The sequence below is a fragment of the Drosophila mojavensis genome, unplaced genomic scaffold (genome assembly GCF_018153725.1).
Source record: "Drosophila mojavensis isolate 15081-1352.22 unplaced genomic scaffold, ASM1815372v1 contig_277, whole genome shotgun sequence".
In the NCBI taxonomy this organism is placed as follows: domain Eukaryota; kingdom Metazoa; phylum Arthropoda; class Insecta; order Diptera; family Drosophilidae; genus Drosophila; species Drosophila mojavensis.
In genome coordinates this window covers 265,266-282,436 of record NW_025318822.1, presented here as the reverse complement: position 1 = coordinate 282,436, position 17,171 = coordinate 265,266, and the positions used below count along the sequence as shown (strand labels likewise).

The 17,171-nt window shown below is 37.9% G+C and overlaps 2 protein-coding genes across 6 annotated transcripts in view; one reads left to right on the top strand and one right to left on the bottom strand.

Moving 5' to 3' along the window:
• Positions 1–557: 557 nt before the first annotated feature.
• On the bottom strand, positions 558–2,744 carry LOC116804311 (E3 SUMO-protein ligase ZBED1-like). 2 transcript variants are annotated; one of them, XM_032731029.2, is made up of 3 exons: positions 2,505–2,744; positions 1,178–2,415; positions 558–1,113 (listed from the first exon to the last, which is right to left on the bottom strand). In XM_032731029.2, the coding sequence occupies exons 2-3, from the start codon at positions 1,619–1,621 to the stop codon at positions 631–633; spliced, it is 927 nt and encodes a 308-aa protein (XP_032586920.2). In that variant the 5' UTR covers positions 1,622–2,415; positions 2,505–2,744; the 3' UTR covers positions 558–630. The 2 variants fall into 2 exon arrangements, with proteins under 2 accessions (XP_032586920.2, XP_043864196.1); XM_044008261.1 differs by lacking the exon at positions 558–1,113 and having other exon boundaries at positions 1,254–2,415.
• LOC6573941 overlaps positions 2,742–17,171 on the top strand; it is a 60,019-nt gene continuing 45,589 nt past the window's right edge. The window contains exons 1-2 of one of the 4 annotated variants that reach the window (XM_001999964.4): positions 2,742–2,844; positions 6,959–7,319. In XM_001999964.4, the coding sequence (XP_002000000.2) occupies positions 7,208–7,319 (112 nt within the window). In that variant the 5' untranslated portion in view covers positions 2,742–2,844; positions 6,959–7,207. Of the gene's footprint in view, positions 2,914–2,945; positions 3,219–6,958; positions 7,320–17,171 lie in introns of those variants that run through there. The other 3 variants (XM_044008256.1, XM_015167194.3, XM_015167193.3) reach the window with 3 other exon arrangements.

The following is a 17,171-nucleotide window of genomic DNA, read 5'->3' as shown; positions in this document are numbered from 1 at the left end:
TGACGCTGCCATTGAAATTTGTTTCTTCTTTTTGCAGCGCAAACAAAAACAAAAGTTGCCGTCAACGTCGGCGTAGACGCAGACGTCTACGTCGACGTCGCCGGCAAATGCAAGCTTACAAGTATGTGTGTGCGACGGCTCTCTGCGCGCGTATGTTTAGTGTGTGCGAATATGACAGCGGCAGCGCCAGTTCGGACTAGTGATGTAAATTTGAGTAAAAACATCGATGTCGATGCCCATAGATGTTTTCGTTGTCAAGCATCGATGTTTGGTTTATACATCGGGTCAAAACTTCGATGCATCGATGTATTTTCCCATTCTATTAAGAAACGTTTTTTTCGGGTTTTAAAGCTTCTTCATAGGTGCTTTCATAGCGTTATTATTTCACTTAAATTATTTTTAACTTAAAAATGAAAAACTTATAGCAATCTTTTCATATTCATGAGACTTATCTTATCTTAAAAATTATTAAACAACAAACAAAAAAAAAAAAAAAATAATACGTATGCTTTCATAGCAGTTAATTAAAAATTATTAAACAAACAAAAAAAAAAAAAAAAAACGTATGCTTTCATAGCAGTTTTTTTATCTTTCAATGTTACTTATAAACTACATATTAAAAAGAAACAATTAAAAAAAATATTTTTTGTCAATGCTTTGCAGTAACAAAATACGACTTAGTCGCTCAGGTGTCATTCTGTTTCTTTTACGGCACAAAATATTTGAAGCCGCTGAGAAAACCCGTTCAGAGGGAACGGATGATCCCATCACCGGCAAAAATTGCATAGCAATTTTGTACAAATTCGGATATGTACATTTCATGCTTTCCCAAACAGTTATTGGATTACTTTCGAAGGAAGTAAGCGGTATTCGTAGATAAGAGCTTATTTCTACGTCCATATCCACATTCGGGTTGTGACACTGCGCGAGCTGGTGATGGTGGTTCCAAAAAGAATCCGAGTTCCCTGTTGTCGGTGGTATGACCTCTTTGCTTTCATTTTCTTTAAACATAGATTTAATTTTCATCAGTGCATTGGCACATGCAACTGGATCTTTAAAATGTAATTTTTTAAATCTAGTATCAAGCAACGTGGCCATTGCTAGAATCGATACCTAAAACAGTACATTACAAATATATATTTAACGAAACTACCAATTAAGAGTATTTGAAATATACCTGCTCAATCGATCCCATTCGCCTTTCTATTTCGAGAAGCAGGAACTCCTTCATATCCTTCGCTTCTTGTGTGTTGTCACTTAATTTTTCTAATTTGTCTTTGATGATGCTGACAATGGGTATGACCGTACTGGCCGTACAATATTTGTCTCCGCTGACAATTTTCGTTGCTTCCTCAAGGGGGCGTAGCATTGTAAGCACATTGTTTAACAGCTCAAATTCCTTTCCGGTAAGCAACATTTGGTCATTTGGAATACTCAGTAAAATGTCGTTCACTTGCGTTTTGACCTCCAAAAAGCGCTCTATCATATAATATGTACTGTTCCATCTCGTTGGAACATCCTGAATAAGTACTTTATCTGTTGCTTTCCTTAAATGGTCGCTGGCCACACCACTATGGTTAAAAAAAAGCAACGATTGATTTAGTTTTGGCAATACATCCATTTACGGATTCCCTTTGGATGGCCGAGCGAGCAATAAGATTAATCGTGTGCGCAAAGCAGGGCAGGTGAATTTTGGGCCCAAACGTTATCTCAGCAGCTTTTTTAATATTTGTACCATTGTCTGTGACAATAGCTGTTACTTGCTTTTTGTCAATGTTCCAATCTGAGCAACAGATTTCCAGCATTTCGCTCAGATATGGTCCTGTGTGACGCTCGCTTAACTGCATAGCTCCAATTGTCAATGAAGACATTTCCTGCTCCAAGAGAAAATGAGCAGTGATCCCTAAATAGCTGCGCATTGACATTTGGTCACTCCATATGTCCATTGTTAAGGATATGCTCTTTCCAGTCAGCCTTGTTCTCCACAGATCTTTCATTTGACTGTACTTCTCATCGAGCCATTTGGTTACTTTATAACGCGAAGGAATTTCATAACGAGGTGCGACAGTATTCATCAAATAAATGAATCCAGCATTTTCAACAATTGAAAACGGCTGAATGTCCTTTGCGATCATGTAAACAATTGCATCATTTATTTTTTTTGTTTTTTGTCCTTCTCCTCCAAAATCCGTGATATTTTGGAAGCTTGCAGCTATTGAAGCTTGTCGTGGCGTCCCACTGTTAGACACAGGTGTCTGGTCTTCTTCCCTTATTTTATGCACATTGCGTAGATGATCTTTCATATTCGTAGTGTTCCCTGCAGTTTTGATTGTTTTGCCGCAAATATTACATTTCGCACTATTGCCATCAATTTTGGCGAAATGCTTCCAGCAAAAACTCGTCTTTGTTGTTATTCTAAAACAATTGATTTTGTCGTATAAATATATGTACATATGTACATACATAAATAAATACATATAAGTAATGTTACTATATTTACTTACTTCGGCATTGCAATATTTGCTGCTTAAGTTTGTATAACTGCACTTTCAGGCAACACACGACAATATACGCAAAATATGTATAAAATCAAACCAGCGACGTTTTGGAAAACATCGATGCATCGCTTAAAAACATCGGTGCATCGCTTAACATCGGTATCAATAAAAACATCGGAAAACATCGGTAAACATCGCCAAAAAAACATCGATTGTCGATGCATCGATGTTTTTTCACATCACTAGTTCGGACCAAAGCTCCCAGTACACGAATGGCGTACAAACTGTTTGGACGTGTTTGCTGCTCGCTGGCGACGTCGCGAGTTCGAGTTCGAGCATTTTAATTGTTAGTGCAGAGCGTTGTAAATATTGAAGCGCCGCTTCGATTGGCGTTGACGAATATTTGTATCTGTGTGTATGTGTATATATATTTTATTGTTAATAAACCCGCAATCTGTCATAAAGCAACAAACACAAAATGCAAAAAATAACAACTGCAAATACAAATAATGCCGAAAGCGACAGTGAAAATAATCGTAATTTGTTGATTTAAGCGGCGGCAGCGGTCGTTGCTAATGTCGCTGAATGTTCAAGCGTGCGTCAGAGTTTTGTATGTGTGTATTTGTGTATGTATGTGCAAAAATTACAAATAAGCAAGAATTGATAGGCTGAGCCTGCGAAATACAAACATAAAGCGCAAATGCAAAAAACACAACAAAGGTAGTAACAAAGCGAAGCTATGGCGTCAGTTGTACGCGGGGGCGCAGGCACCGGCGATGGCGGCAACAAAAGCCGGTGCAGTGCGTACACACACACGCACGCATGCAGGGAGTGAGAGAGAGAGAGAGAGAGTCAGGGAGAGTGAGAGCGAAATATAGTGAATGTGAGAGAAATGATGGAGACACATGGGCCATGTTTTTATGCTGCGAATCAAATGAAATGCGATTAATTATTAGCTGCTACTGCCGTAAATTCCAGCATTGTTAAATTTTGTGTCCTGTTGCAAATAAATTATGACATAATAAGCCATCATAACAATCAAATCGACTGCGTGCCGACGGCGCTGTTGCTGCGACAATATGACAATGTGTGCGTGCGCGAGGGGGAAAGCAAATAAATATAAATATTGAAATGAATATTTTAAAATGCGAAATTCCACACAAACAAACGGCGATAAACGCAAAAGGCAAAGATGCCAAACAAAAAAGGATGTAAAACGCAATAAAGCACACGACTGAGAGCCGCTGCTTCTGCTGCTGCTGTTGCGACGGCTGCTGCGGCGGCTGCGAAAACCGCCAAGTACAGTAGTAATTCTTCGGCCAGGCCACAAAGGCAGCGGCAGTCGAACAAAAAAGCACACGCACGCACACAGTGACAAACGGGGCAATAACAAAAACAACACAACAACAACACCAAGAACAGCAACAGCCACACAAGGCCATGAAAGCAACAGCGGCGGTTGTAGTAGGCAGGCAAAGGCAAAGCCAAAGCCAAAGCTAAAGCTCGGCGCACAAACACAAAGCGAAAGCGTAGCAAAAACAAGGAGCAAAACAGCAGCGACGTTGCACAGTGTAACAAATGGATTAAAAAGAAATAGAACCGATTGCAATACAGGTTCAGACTACACAAAATACATTCACATATATATTTATATGACAGCATCCAATTAGTTTACAGATAGAAATGATGTTTAAATTATATGCGACAAATGTAACGCAACTATCTGATAGTAAATTATTATAATATATTTTTATTATTATAATACAAATGGATCGCCGAAGAACGATTATAATATCTTTTAATGCGTTAATGCATTATTCAAATATTTTCTTACATATTTTGTTTTGGCAGTCTGTAGTAATGTCTTATCTCACACTCATTCGTATAATTAGCACTTAAAGAGTGCAATATGCACTCGCTACGCTGTAGTTCACCATAATAGGAACTTAATGGCCAACTAATTTGTTTCGCCATTTTCGGAGCATGTAAATCACTGTGCGAAGTCGGCGTTGGCGTTAGCATCGGCAGAGGACCAGAGACCAAGTGAGAGTGGGCTGCTGTTGCTTATGCGAATATGGATGCTCAGAAAAAGCTTAGTAAGCTGCGCTGCCGCTGTCGCTGCCGGTGCGTTGCTGCCGCTGTTGTCGTTTTGCAAACAAATGTACAAAATGTATATGACGCTTAACGTTCGTGATAATGAAGTATTTGAGTGACGATGATGAAGATATAAGAACACGAAGAATAAGCATAATAGAAGGCACAACAAGGTAGAATTTTGAGGAAATCGAAATTTGCGTCGTCGTTCAATTTCGACCGGCATCCGCAGCACAAAACAAACTTTTGCCCATGTGTGAGTGTGTGTCTGGCTTTGTGCGTGTGTGTGCGAGGGCTTGTATGTTTGTGTGTGTGTGTGTGTGTGTGTGTGTGTATTTCGCATAGTCAAATTTGTTTTATATAATTCTCAACTACCCCGATATGATTTCCGTTGCGCTTCTTCCTTATCTCTCAATTTAGCGTGGCAATTTTTTGTTGTTTGCAGTTTCTGGCAGCAGCAAAAACCATGGCGAAAATCGTTGTTTGCTTATTGTTAAAAACTTTTTCAAACACATAAATGCGTTGGCCATGGCAATAAATACAAGTTTTAAACAAAGAACAAACTTTACGCAATAAAAACCAATATTACGTTTTTACCACGAAATCCCAAAAATAAATAAATAAAGGATCATTTGAATGCGTGGCTCTGCACTTTTGTCTTGATTTATAAAATATATTATTTTGTACAGAGTAAAAAAGTTAAACAAAAGAGTACAAAATACCGTTGCAATAGCAAATATTGCACGCACACACACACAAACACACACATATGGCTGCCAGTGGCTGCTGCGTCAGCGTCGCTGTCTCAGTTGCGGTCGCTGCCAACGTCGCCATCTGCTTTATTTGTACTTTTTTCTCTCTCGGTCGCTCCTCTCACACTCGCGCTCACTATGTGTGCAAAGCCTTTGATAGTAGCTGAAGCTACAACAACAACAATGGCGCTGTCAGCACTGCCGAAATATATTTTAGCATTCATTTATGCGACGTTTTCTTCATACTTTATTTTTGTATATATATAATTTTTTTTGCCGCGCGAATTCGTGCACTCTAGCTAGAAATCTTTCTTACATACATACATACATATGTATCTATATCTGTTCACGCGCATTTCGGGTACTTGTTGTCTTAAGAATTGCTGCTGAAATTGAAATACATGCGTATAGTATACCCCATCTGTTATGGCATCATCAGACGACGCCGCAGAGCCATTATGATGATGACAATGAAGCGCCAGGAGCGGATGAACTACAAGCAAAGATTTTTTGTATTAGAGTCGCGTTAGTGTAGTGAATGAACCATCATCATAATAATGGCCATGAAATATTGGTCAGTAAGGATAATGCGACAGTATTTTTTGGCTTAATATGCGAATTAGGGCAGCATTAGCATCTATATATGCCGCAGTGCGTTATAGCTCTATTCATTGAATTCCAAAAACCATATGTGCAAATATGCTAAAAATAAATAAAAAAAAATATATTTTTTTATGTATTTTTATACAAAAATAATAATAATAGATACAAAATTAATTTTTATAAATAAATAAATAATAGATATAATAATATTTTTATTTGTTTATTTTTATAATAGATTATTTTAAGATTTTATTTCAAAATTTGTTTTGTTAATCGATTCGTAATTTTTTCATAACATTATATTTGTAGTATTTATTTGATAATACTTATAATAGAAAGAGGAGTTTTATTTCCCAAAAGTAGGTTCTTGGAATCAATATATAATACGTGTTACAAGTAATCTCTTTAAGGGCCCTTTATTTCATGTTAAAAATTATAGATAGATATTTTAGAAACAATACATATATTATTAGAAATCTGTTATAAGGTCTTTTCTTGGTATACCATCAGATGTTCTAGACAATAGTTTCAGACTGATTTTTACAAATGCTTGGGATCAATTTGTTAGATTACAGCAAATCTATTTCAAGGTCTATTATTCCATGGATAGGCTCATAATTTATAACAAATAGTAGATACAGTTTTTCAACTGACGCCCATTTATCTCCGTGAAGAACTTTGGCTGGCCAGCACTCAAGCTGCGATAAAGTAGAGTCCATGGCCATCAATTTCGGAATACCCGACGTTGAGGACAAATGACATTTTGATGTTGGCGCCGTTAGCGGCGCCAGTGTTTTGCGGCCTATTACGCAAATTGCGCATACGCACTGTTGCACACGTAAAATATTTATGCATTTTGCAATATTTATTTAAGCGTAGCTAAAATATATTAGCATACTTTTGTGTGCGTGCCATCTAGCAGAGCTCATCGCCATTGTGTGCGTGTGTGTGTGTGTGTGTGTATTTGTGTTTGTGAGAGATTTAAGAGATTCGATTTCGTTTGACTTTTAGATTGAGAAGGCAAAGCTGAGTACATAAACAATGTAAATGCGTGTGTGTGTGTCACGTGTAATGCACAAAATGCAAGCAACAATAAGAAGATGCACTTAAGAGAAACATTGGAAAATAACGAAGCTATCGAAGACAACGAGCAGAGAGTCGGATCGTTCGTTATAATAATCACGCCGAAAACGAGATAAAAACGATTGCGGTTAGCTGCCCGAAACTGGAACAACCACCGGAAATTAACGCCAGATTGCAATGTTTTTGTTTTACAATCGACGCATTTTTGTCATTATATTAATTGAATTTCTGCTGCTGCTGCTGAGCGATGACAATGGACAACCAACGCTGACCAAGTTGCCGACAACAGGTGAGTTACTCCGACAGTCTATGAAAGTCCCTTTGCCAAACTGCAATAATCATAAACTAATGGCCAAACGTGCGGGCGTGTCCTTAGCCAGACGCCCAAGAACTTGTTGAGTTACAAGAGTCCTTAAAGAGTTTGAGGATTAGATCGGGGGGAATGTAGGGAGCAGGGTGTACAGAAAGGTCTTTCCGCCACAGGCCCCATGCCATAATGAAAATCGGGAGTATAAAATATTAAAGTTGGCAAAACACGCGAGAAAACTTTTTGGCCACATCCACCCTTGGCTCGATGCTGCCTTTTGGGGGTTGATTCGTTCCGCTGCGCTCTTTGACTTTCGAATATAGCCCTTTCGCATGTGTGTGTGCCATTGCGAGCTTATTGCGTCGTTGATTTGGCTAAGCAGAAATTATAATTCTAATTTATGGTAAGTGAACAAGTTGGTAAGCAGCGCGCCTCCAACGACATTTCCAACTTATCGCAGCCTGTCCGATTCTCACGACCCATTTTTAGAGAAATGTCTCAGAGTGCTGTATTTGCTTTGAAGCTCTAGCCGTTATCAAATGGCATACTGGCTACATGGCTAAAAGCATTTAACAATCAATCAATGCAAACAATTTCACATAATTTCCCTTTTCATGTCGCACACACACACACACATGTGTGTGTACACACATACTTGCAAATATCCAGAGCTATTTGGTTAAGTCGAGCGAGGGCATGGGCTAGTTCATAAAACTCCAATGCAAAAAGTTTTGCACACATGATAGAGCAGCAATTGCTGCGCTTGGGGCTGGAGCTAGCGCTGTGGCCGGGGCGGGGCTGTGGCTGGGGCAGTGTGGCAAAAGTCCAAGTCTAAGTCAAACGACTAAGCGGCATGTCGTCAATAAATTTTCCATTAAATTCAAAGCAACCCAAAAAAGTAGAAAAAAAGATGAAGAGGGGAAATGGCAAGAAAAACAAGCGCCCATAAAGGAAGGTAGCGTCGAGTACACTACATAACTTTTGCCTCTTCTCTACAGGCACACTAACTCACACACACACACTCACACACACACACTCGCACACACACACTCGCACACTCACAGAGAGGCACACGTACGCCTGGCTGGGTGTGTGGGTGTGCGTTGTTGTGTTGCTTCCTGTCTGTCCTGGGAGGCCGCTTATTCAATTTAGCACTGGCGTGTGGCGCCATCTAGCGCCGCGAGTGAAAGGCAGCCAGGGAGCAGAGCAACAGCACAAAACAACACTCTAGAATTTTATACCCTGTAAAATGGCATAGAACTGCATTTATGACAAATTTAGAAAAATATTTAAGATCTATTTATGTTTAACCTTTACGCTTAGGTTATTGCTTGATAACTAATTGATAGATATTGAGCTTTATAAATGTACAATATAAAACTGTGTATATATGTTAAGCTGAATTAAGCCATAAATGTTATGACAAAGAATTTGGCCTATTGTTCATGGAAATCAAAGAGCCGTAACTTTGTAACTAAAAAAAAAATGGCACAAATATGCATTTAGATTTGACTTATTTACCATAGGCCACTCTTAGTTATTTTGAAGTCTGGGCAGTATTAAATTACTTGTCTGAAAGCCCATTTTTAAAGAAATATAAATTTGATGTAATTAATAAAATTGATATAATTAATAAACCCTACGGTTTTTTGGTATATCCATCATATATGTAATATATTTATAGCTTGTGATATACAAATTCGAATATAAGCAATAACATAAAACTCAGTTCTTTGAGATCCTCAGAGGATAAACTATATATATAGATATAGATATAAACTGATAAACAGTAGTGTTTTGAATCTTAGAACGATCAAAGGTCTTGCCAATTAATATTAGTAACGATAGACTTTATTCTATTCAAATTTAGTATCTTACGAGGGGATTCGTTAGCCAAAGGGATTTATTCGATGAACAAATACTGGGACAGTCATTGATTGAAACCGATATAATTTGGTTTAATTGTGTAAAAATTATAAATACAAACTAGGTTAAAATTACCCATTTGGAATATTATATCCCAAATATTCTATGGACATTATTTAGGGAGTATCTCTTTGTCATGCAGTCATTGCTAACACACGCTTATTTACAGTGTTTTTCTTTGTTTTTTTTACCGGCGGCAAATAACTACAACATAAGCTATTGGTACAGCAGCTCTCACATCATGAATCTTGGCTGCTGCTGTTGTTGCTGGTTTATTCATATATGGCAAACAACATATCATGTGCTGCTGCTGCTGTTGTTGTTGTTGCTATTGTTGTTGCAGGCTGCGTGCCGCATAGCAACCCACAAGCTGCCTCTGAGCCCTCCATATTCATATGCAAATTGCGTTGGAGGACCTTTTGGGCTCAGCTGTGTTGCTTTTGTTGTTAATGGTTTGTTTTTGCTTTATTTTTGGGTAAGCAGAATTATTATTGTTATTATTGTTGTTGCTGTTGTTGTTGGTGGTATTGTTGGTGTTGTTGTTGTTGCTTGTGGTTATTGTTGCTGTTGCGTTGGTGGCGCCCCGCGTTTGATTTCAATATTCAAGTGCTTCCTGTTTTTTGCATTTGTTGCTGTATTTGCTGGCTGCCTGACTGCCGCCTACCTCCCTCCCTCCCTGCCTGCCTGCCTGCCTGCCTGCCGCTTTTTTACATCTCAAGCAGCATTACTTGGCTGCCACAACAGCAACAGCAACAACAACTAGAACAACAACTAGAACATTGGGATAAGCAGCAACAACAAACAGTTGAAATAACAAGTTGAGTGCCCTCAGCTCCTCCATCTCGCCCATCTTGTTGCTCCACCTACTCCCACTCCTCGTCTAGCTGCTGCTGCTGCTGCTGCTGGCACTAACTACACAAATAGCAAATCGGTTCTGCTCTTGCCACAAATGCGCCGGCATTTGGTGCTGCTCTTGACTGCTCGAGTGTGCCTATGACGACCTTATGCTGCTCTGCTGTTGCTCTGCTGCTGTTGCTGCCTCCTTGAAGAGCCAAAGGCGCCAGACCACCAAGTGGTTCGCTGGGTTATGTGAGGTATTGGCGTTTTGGGTCTTGGGATCGTTCTGCTGGCAACGTTGCCTCGTGGCGCCGTTGCGGTTTTTAAGCCTCGCCTGAGGTTCAACGCTTTTTAAGCCGTGCGATATAAAAGACAGCAGCACCCTCTCCGCTGGTAGATCTCTGTATTTAAGTATATATTTACTCTGATTAAAGTGGTCCTACTAACGTGTACATGCATGTGCCGAATAGTCGGTTGCAACGCATTATTGCTGGCAATTTTTTCGCTTTATTGCCACTTCTCAGAATTCTTGACAGCTTTAAACTGATTGCTCGCTGCTGGTAGCCAAGGCAACATCCTGTGAGCTCAATCGCAGCTTAAATTTTGAAAAGGACACAATGACTGTACATATATATGTATAAAAAAAAAAAATATATATATATATATAAGTGCCGGTGCGTTTGTATATTTGTGTGTGCTCTCAGTTTGGGATTCCAGGAAATCAGTTAAGTACGGCATGGAGCTACACCCGGGGCATTTGCCACCCAGCTAAAAGCAGCAATGATTACATTTGGCATCATTTCGACACTGCCCTCAGTAAAAATGCGGCATGGAAAATCATAATTTTTAATGCGAACAGCATGTCGACTGGCTGCTGGCTGCTGGCTACTGGTGGGCTGGCTGGGGCGCAACGTCCATTTGCAGCAGCATATTTTTACGTGTGCTCGAAGCACGACCGGACTCACCCTCTAAAAATGATGCTGCAAAGCTGCTCTTATCTGACGCGTGCGGGTGTGAATAAAAAACAAATTCTATTAGTTCAATTAGACAGCAACGTAGGTCCGCCTCTCTCCCTCTCTCTCTGTGTCTCTGTCTCTCTCCAGCTGACAGCCTGTGTAAACGTAAACTTTATGGCTGTCACAGCGTGTTTTAAAGCTGGCAACTGTCGCTTTCCCAGGCAGCTTTTAGACGTTTTTCCAACTTGTTCAAATTTCCCAGAACTGGCGCGAATGGCCAGGTCAGAATTTCTTTAGATGCTCAAACATTATCAATTACTTGGAAAGTAATCAAATGATTTTCAATACCAATGCTAATAACATTGATGTAAATTACAAGTACAATATTTTTATTTTTATTTCTATTTTTGTATTTCTTAAACATATTCAATTAAATTGATGAAGGTAATATTCATATGTAAGCATATCAATGCTCAAAATGATTCAGTTCCTGTCAATTTAAAAACCATATTTCACTAATATATTCATAATGTTATCCAAACAGTATGTTTAATGATATGCGCGAGAGAATATATTGATTGCTGTAGCAGAATTCAGACAATAATTATTCAGAATTTTAGAGCTGACTAACAATGTAGGACAATTACTGAAAATAAATGGAAAATTTATTATATATACATATATTCAAAATTAGAATATGTGTAAATTGGTCTTATACTTGTACTTGTACTTAAATATACTTTAATTATATATACATATAACAAAGGGAGTTATTTTGTATTAATATTATATCAATAATTGAGGACATATTTTATATTTTTATTTTATATATTTTCTGTTTCATCCGAGTCTAGCGCAATTCTAAAAACTACCTGCCCCCATAAATTCATATATTTAGTTATATATAAATACCATTTCTATACATTCTTTATATTCCATCAAAATTTGGGACAAGTAGGTTGTTTAAATGCGTATACATATATACTTGGTCTGCCTTATAAGACCATTAGGTGCTCAGTGGTTGTGAAGCGTCATCTGCAAATCGTCGCCGTCGACTCCATGGAAAGTTTGGTTCTTTCCCTTGGCGGGTAGGCAAAGTGGCAACAAGAAAAGTACCACATATAATGTTGAAAAAAAAAAAAATCCCCTTAGTCAGCATAATGTTTGCATTTAATTGTATATTTCTTTTTATTGCCGTCTACGGCAAAATGTAGGTACAGAACATAAATATGAAAATAATAAAAAAAAATAAATATGGAAGCAAGTTGTGAACTTCGCACTGCGCCCGCTGCATAATACGCAAGAGCTGCCGTTTGGCAATTAAAATTATTATTATTATTAGAAGTTAGTTGGCAGAAATTCAAGTGGTCGGAGCGCCACATTAGAAAACTTTACAAACTTTATGAATTAGTAGAGCGGCACGTCTAATTAAGATGCTTTCATTAAATGCCGTCTCAAAATACCATAAAATACTTCACGAAAGCAAGAATTTACCAACTCAGCTGAGTCGGGCGCATTTCCGTGATAAGAAGCCTTAATACAAATTTTGAACATATAACAGAAAGTTTACAAATAAATGACATTTTATATTAAATATTATGAGATATTTTACTTATTTTAGAAATTTTAGCTTTGCAGCAAAATTTTAATTTAGATTTTATATAATTCTTTAATAATAATAAAATACAATTATATAAATTATTTATTTCGAATAAACTAATTCAATTTTTATTGAAATCATATATGATATAGTCAGCTTATAATTTTCATAATAACATTTTTACCAAAAAACTGTACAGCTTTAATTTCATGAAGTAATTTTGTAAATAATATGAAAAATTAGAGCTATGTCTATCTCTAACTCCTTAAAAGCTGTAAAACGGAAGAGACGAATGTTGTAATATAGTAATAATTAAAATAAAGGGGCTTCCTGTATTCGACTGTCTGTTTATCTTTGATTTAAAAAATAAATAAACCTGGCTCAGATGAATATTGTTTTATTGCCTAACAATACAGCACTCAAAAACCTGTCTTTATCAAGACATTTTGGCAAAGGAATCTAAAATTAATATCATTATTCTACTATTATGATGTAAAACAAAAAAAACTTTTCATATCTTAAGATCGTCGTAAGACAAGAACTAGAATGACATTGCACTATATTGATTTATAGCCAAAAACCAGAATGTTTACTGATTGCACGCACGAACCTGTTCTCAGACAATCAATCTTTTATTGTTATATTATTACACATTATCAGCCTTAACACAATTTGCCACATTTATAGCCAGGTTCGTTTATATATTCATGTAAGGCCAATTTTTTTTATACTCGTGTCCACTTAAGTAACTCCTGCTCATTCAATATACATAGATATGTATATATAGATTGTGTTCATGTCGACCTGTTCACAGCCACATTATCGAGACAAAACATGTACAGTCCAAGCCCCAACCAACCGACACGCCCCTAGCGCCCGCCCTGCCACACTCGGCCATTGGTTTTTGGTAACAGTGGCAAGTACAAATAAAATCCATTAGAAGTAGAGCCGTGTGTAAGCTGACAGCAGTGTGGCATTGTTGTTGTTGCTGATTCTTTTATATTTTGGGAGCTTTTTTTCTTTTTTATTTGATATTTTTCGCCTTAGAATGACGCACATTATTGGCATGTGCTGGCAGAGAGAGAGGTAGAGGGAGTGGGAAGTAGCCCATAATAGCCACAGCAGACATTATAATGCTCGTAAAGTTGCCAATAGAAAATAACTGAACTATTTCAATGATCGTGTCAAAATGTAAAATATTTTTATGTGTCTTACTTATCCTTGTTATTCAGCTATTCTGCACTGTCATTCCCGTCTGATGAGGGACAAGAAAAAAGTCAACTTTGATGACCGAAAATAAAAGCGAGTCTCAAGTAGACCCTCCGCTAGTTAAGTTTATGCCCGGCGTTGCGCGGTTTGATAGCTGCCTAACTTATTCTTAGTCACTTCTGATCTTCCACACTGTGCTTGTCTTCGTATAACTAGCTTGTTAATTACCTTGAATTGTATTGCGAGGCAGGTAAGCGTCTTAGCTTTTGCCTTTAGGTAATTTAATTCATTCTCATGCAGCTTTGCTTACACATACATACATACATATGTCAGCAATCGAGTTGTAATTAAATTCTTCTCAAGTTAATCCAAGGCTTGCTCAACTGACATTCAGAGCAAAGCTTCTTCTTTCTCTTTAATGACGTCTAGTCAGGACAATAACAGCTTACATAAGAATACAGAGAGAGAGAGAGAGAGAGAGAGAGAGAGAGAGAAAGCGAGACAGAGAGGAATTATAAATTGTTCAGTTTTGAAGCTGCTGACAGCGGTTTTGTTTTCCTTTCGCTTGGCGTTGGCGTCATTTGAAATGAACATTATTACTACTATTATTATTGTTATTTTTATTGCGCGTATTATCAGCAGGTTTCGAGTTCATTGAATTCAACCGCCCGCTTCCTGCCGCCCAGAGCCTGCGCGCCTTGCCAGTCAAAGTGGGTCAGCGTAATCAACGCAATCAGAGCCTAGGCATGCTCCGACAAGCTACGTTGCCTTGAACGCCCACCCCCCAGTTGCTCCTTGCCAGCGTGCACATCCCACACCCACGCACACACACACCCATACACCCACACACCCACACAATCGTCTTGTGCCATCGTTCTAACTTTTGTGCTGGTATTTACTCTACTCTCCATGGTTGCCATGTCGCTGCGACAATGATGATTGCAATAAATGAAATTAATGCGTATTTGAAAGACCCAGACAGGCGAATCAATTGACAAAAATGGAGTGCCGCATTCGTGCGACAGCGTGCAAATCAAAAGCCATGAAAACAACCAAATTGAAAACATTTTTCTGGCATTTTTATTTAGTATTCCTTTTGCTGCTTGCCATTTTCTCCATCTCTGCTGTCATTTTTTGGTTCCTTCCTTCTCTCTTTGTGGCAGCAGGTCATGTTGCAAGCAGAACGACTTTCCATTCCGCATGCGTTCTATGATGATGGCACCTGGCTGAAAGTGAAGCCAGCTTAAACAGCATTCAAGTGCTTATGCTACTTGGGTCTTTAATCCACCAGCGAATTAAATCATTCCACATCAAAATACCTTAATATGCGGTATATATTTCTTATCTCATATTAATGTGAAATAAATCAATTAAAATCGAATTCATGCACATACAATTTGCATGGCATTAAAAGTAAGTCCGGCAAATTAATACGAAGCCCAAAAGGGCTGAAAATAAGTTGACTGTTTTGGGCAGGTGGGATCTCTGTGTGTGTGTTGTTGTTGTTAATAAAAAAGATTAAAAAGACAAAGTAAGCGCTGCATATAAATAATTAATTTATTACAAATGCTACGCTTGGCGCACCATCGCCAGAAATTGGACAGCTAAATGCATTATATGATGCATTTAGCATAATTAACTTAATTTCATAAATATATAATTACATTTAGTTTTCAGTGCCCAGGCTCAACAGATTGCATGTGTCTCGAGCGTTTTTTAGAAACCTAACCAAGCGTTGAAGTCAGCCAAAAATAAAGAAGAAAAAGTGAAATAAAATGTGCAAAAATTTATGAAAAAAGGCAAACTTCGTCGCGAGGTGTGTGCAAAAGGTGTGGCCGCCTGCAATTATAAATGCGCCGAATAAAACAAAAATTGGCATAACATACAAAAAAAAAAAAAAATGCAACTAAAAAGGCATTAAATAAATCGCTTACAGAAGAGAGCCAACAACAAAAAAGTGAAAAATGAAAAATAAAAAAATTTAAAAATAATAATATGAAACTTTAACAAAAAACGTCAGCTTGCAAATTGACACGAGATATGAGCACGGACATGGATACGAACAGGCAAAAAGTGAAGCAACTTGGCTTGGCTTTAACACTTCTTGGCTTGGCTTGGTTTTGCAGAGGTATTTCTTAAATGTGTGTGTGTGTGCTCTTTGAGGGAGAGTAGTATGGTTTTAACAGGAGCTATGTAACGCATAGAAGGACATCTAAAAAATGTATATTTGTATATATATTTAAAACAGCAACTGTTTTGATATGTTTAATAGAATTAGTTAATTCATAATTGAAATTTTTATATTTCATCATTGATGATTGATGTCAATCAATTAGAATTAAAATTAGAATTAAGAGTAATTCAATGCCAACTTAAATTTTCTGCCTAATTTAAAGGGTATATTAATATTCGGCTTGTCTATTCCATTGATTTCTCTTCTTTTTTTTTTTTTTGGCAACTAAGGAGCGTAGAGCATTGAGCGCACCCTTGGCGCTGGCTGCCTCTTAGGTTGCCTACATTTCGGGGGTGCAGGGGATCAAATGTTGGCGCAAGCTCGTTAAAAAGAATTAGGTTCACTTGTTGTTGTAGTCGAAACAAAAAAAAAGAGAAGAAAATAAACGCTGCACGCTTGAGACACAGGCTTTACGCCAAACTGGTTTTCGGACTGCATTCTTTTGGGCCACGTTTATTGCCAACTAGCCTGGCCTGCCAGCCTGCCAGCCAGCTCAAAGCAGGCTCCTCGCCGTTGTTCAGTTGCCAAGTTGTTTGGCTGAAAACAAAATTGAATCATATGCGGCAGTGGCAGCAAAAAAAAAAAAAAAAGCCAAAAACGAAAAAAAAATAAACGCAGTTTCTATCAATTTTTGTTTCGATGTGTCGAGTCTTACCTGCTACAGTTTCTGGCAGCGAGTCTTTGTCTTAATTCTCCAATTCTACAAGTTTTTCCCTTTTTTTCCAGTTTGTATTTTTTTTTTCTGTTTTAATTTGTTTTTATATCGTATCTATATTTAGGTTTTAGAATTTCGTGCACGTTTCGCGTTTTGCATGATTAATTGTTTATGCAAATTGATGTTTGCTTTTAAGGCAAATAGCAAAGAGAGAGAGAGAGAGACAGAGGGGAAAGATCTAGATATATGGCTTCCATAAGTGCTTACCGTATGTAGTTTGTATATTATGTGCAGGCCACTCGATATCAGCAGCTCATCAGCATAGCTCACTACATTTATTGACTCGATGCCAATCTCTGTATAGCATTGTATGTATATACATAAATATAGACTCTGCCTGGGCCGGGCATAAGCCCAC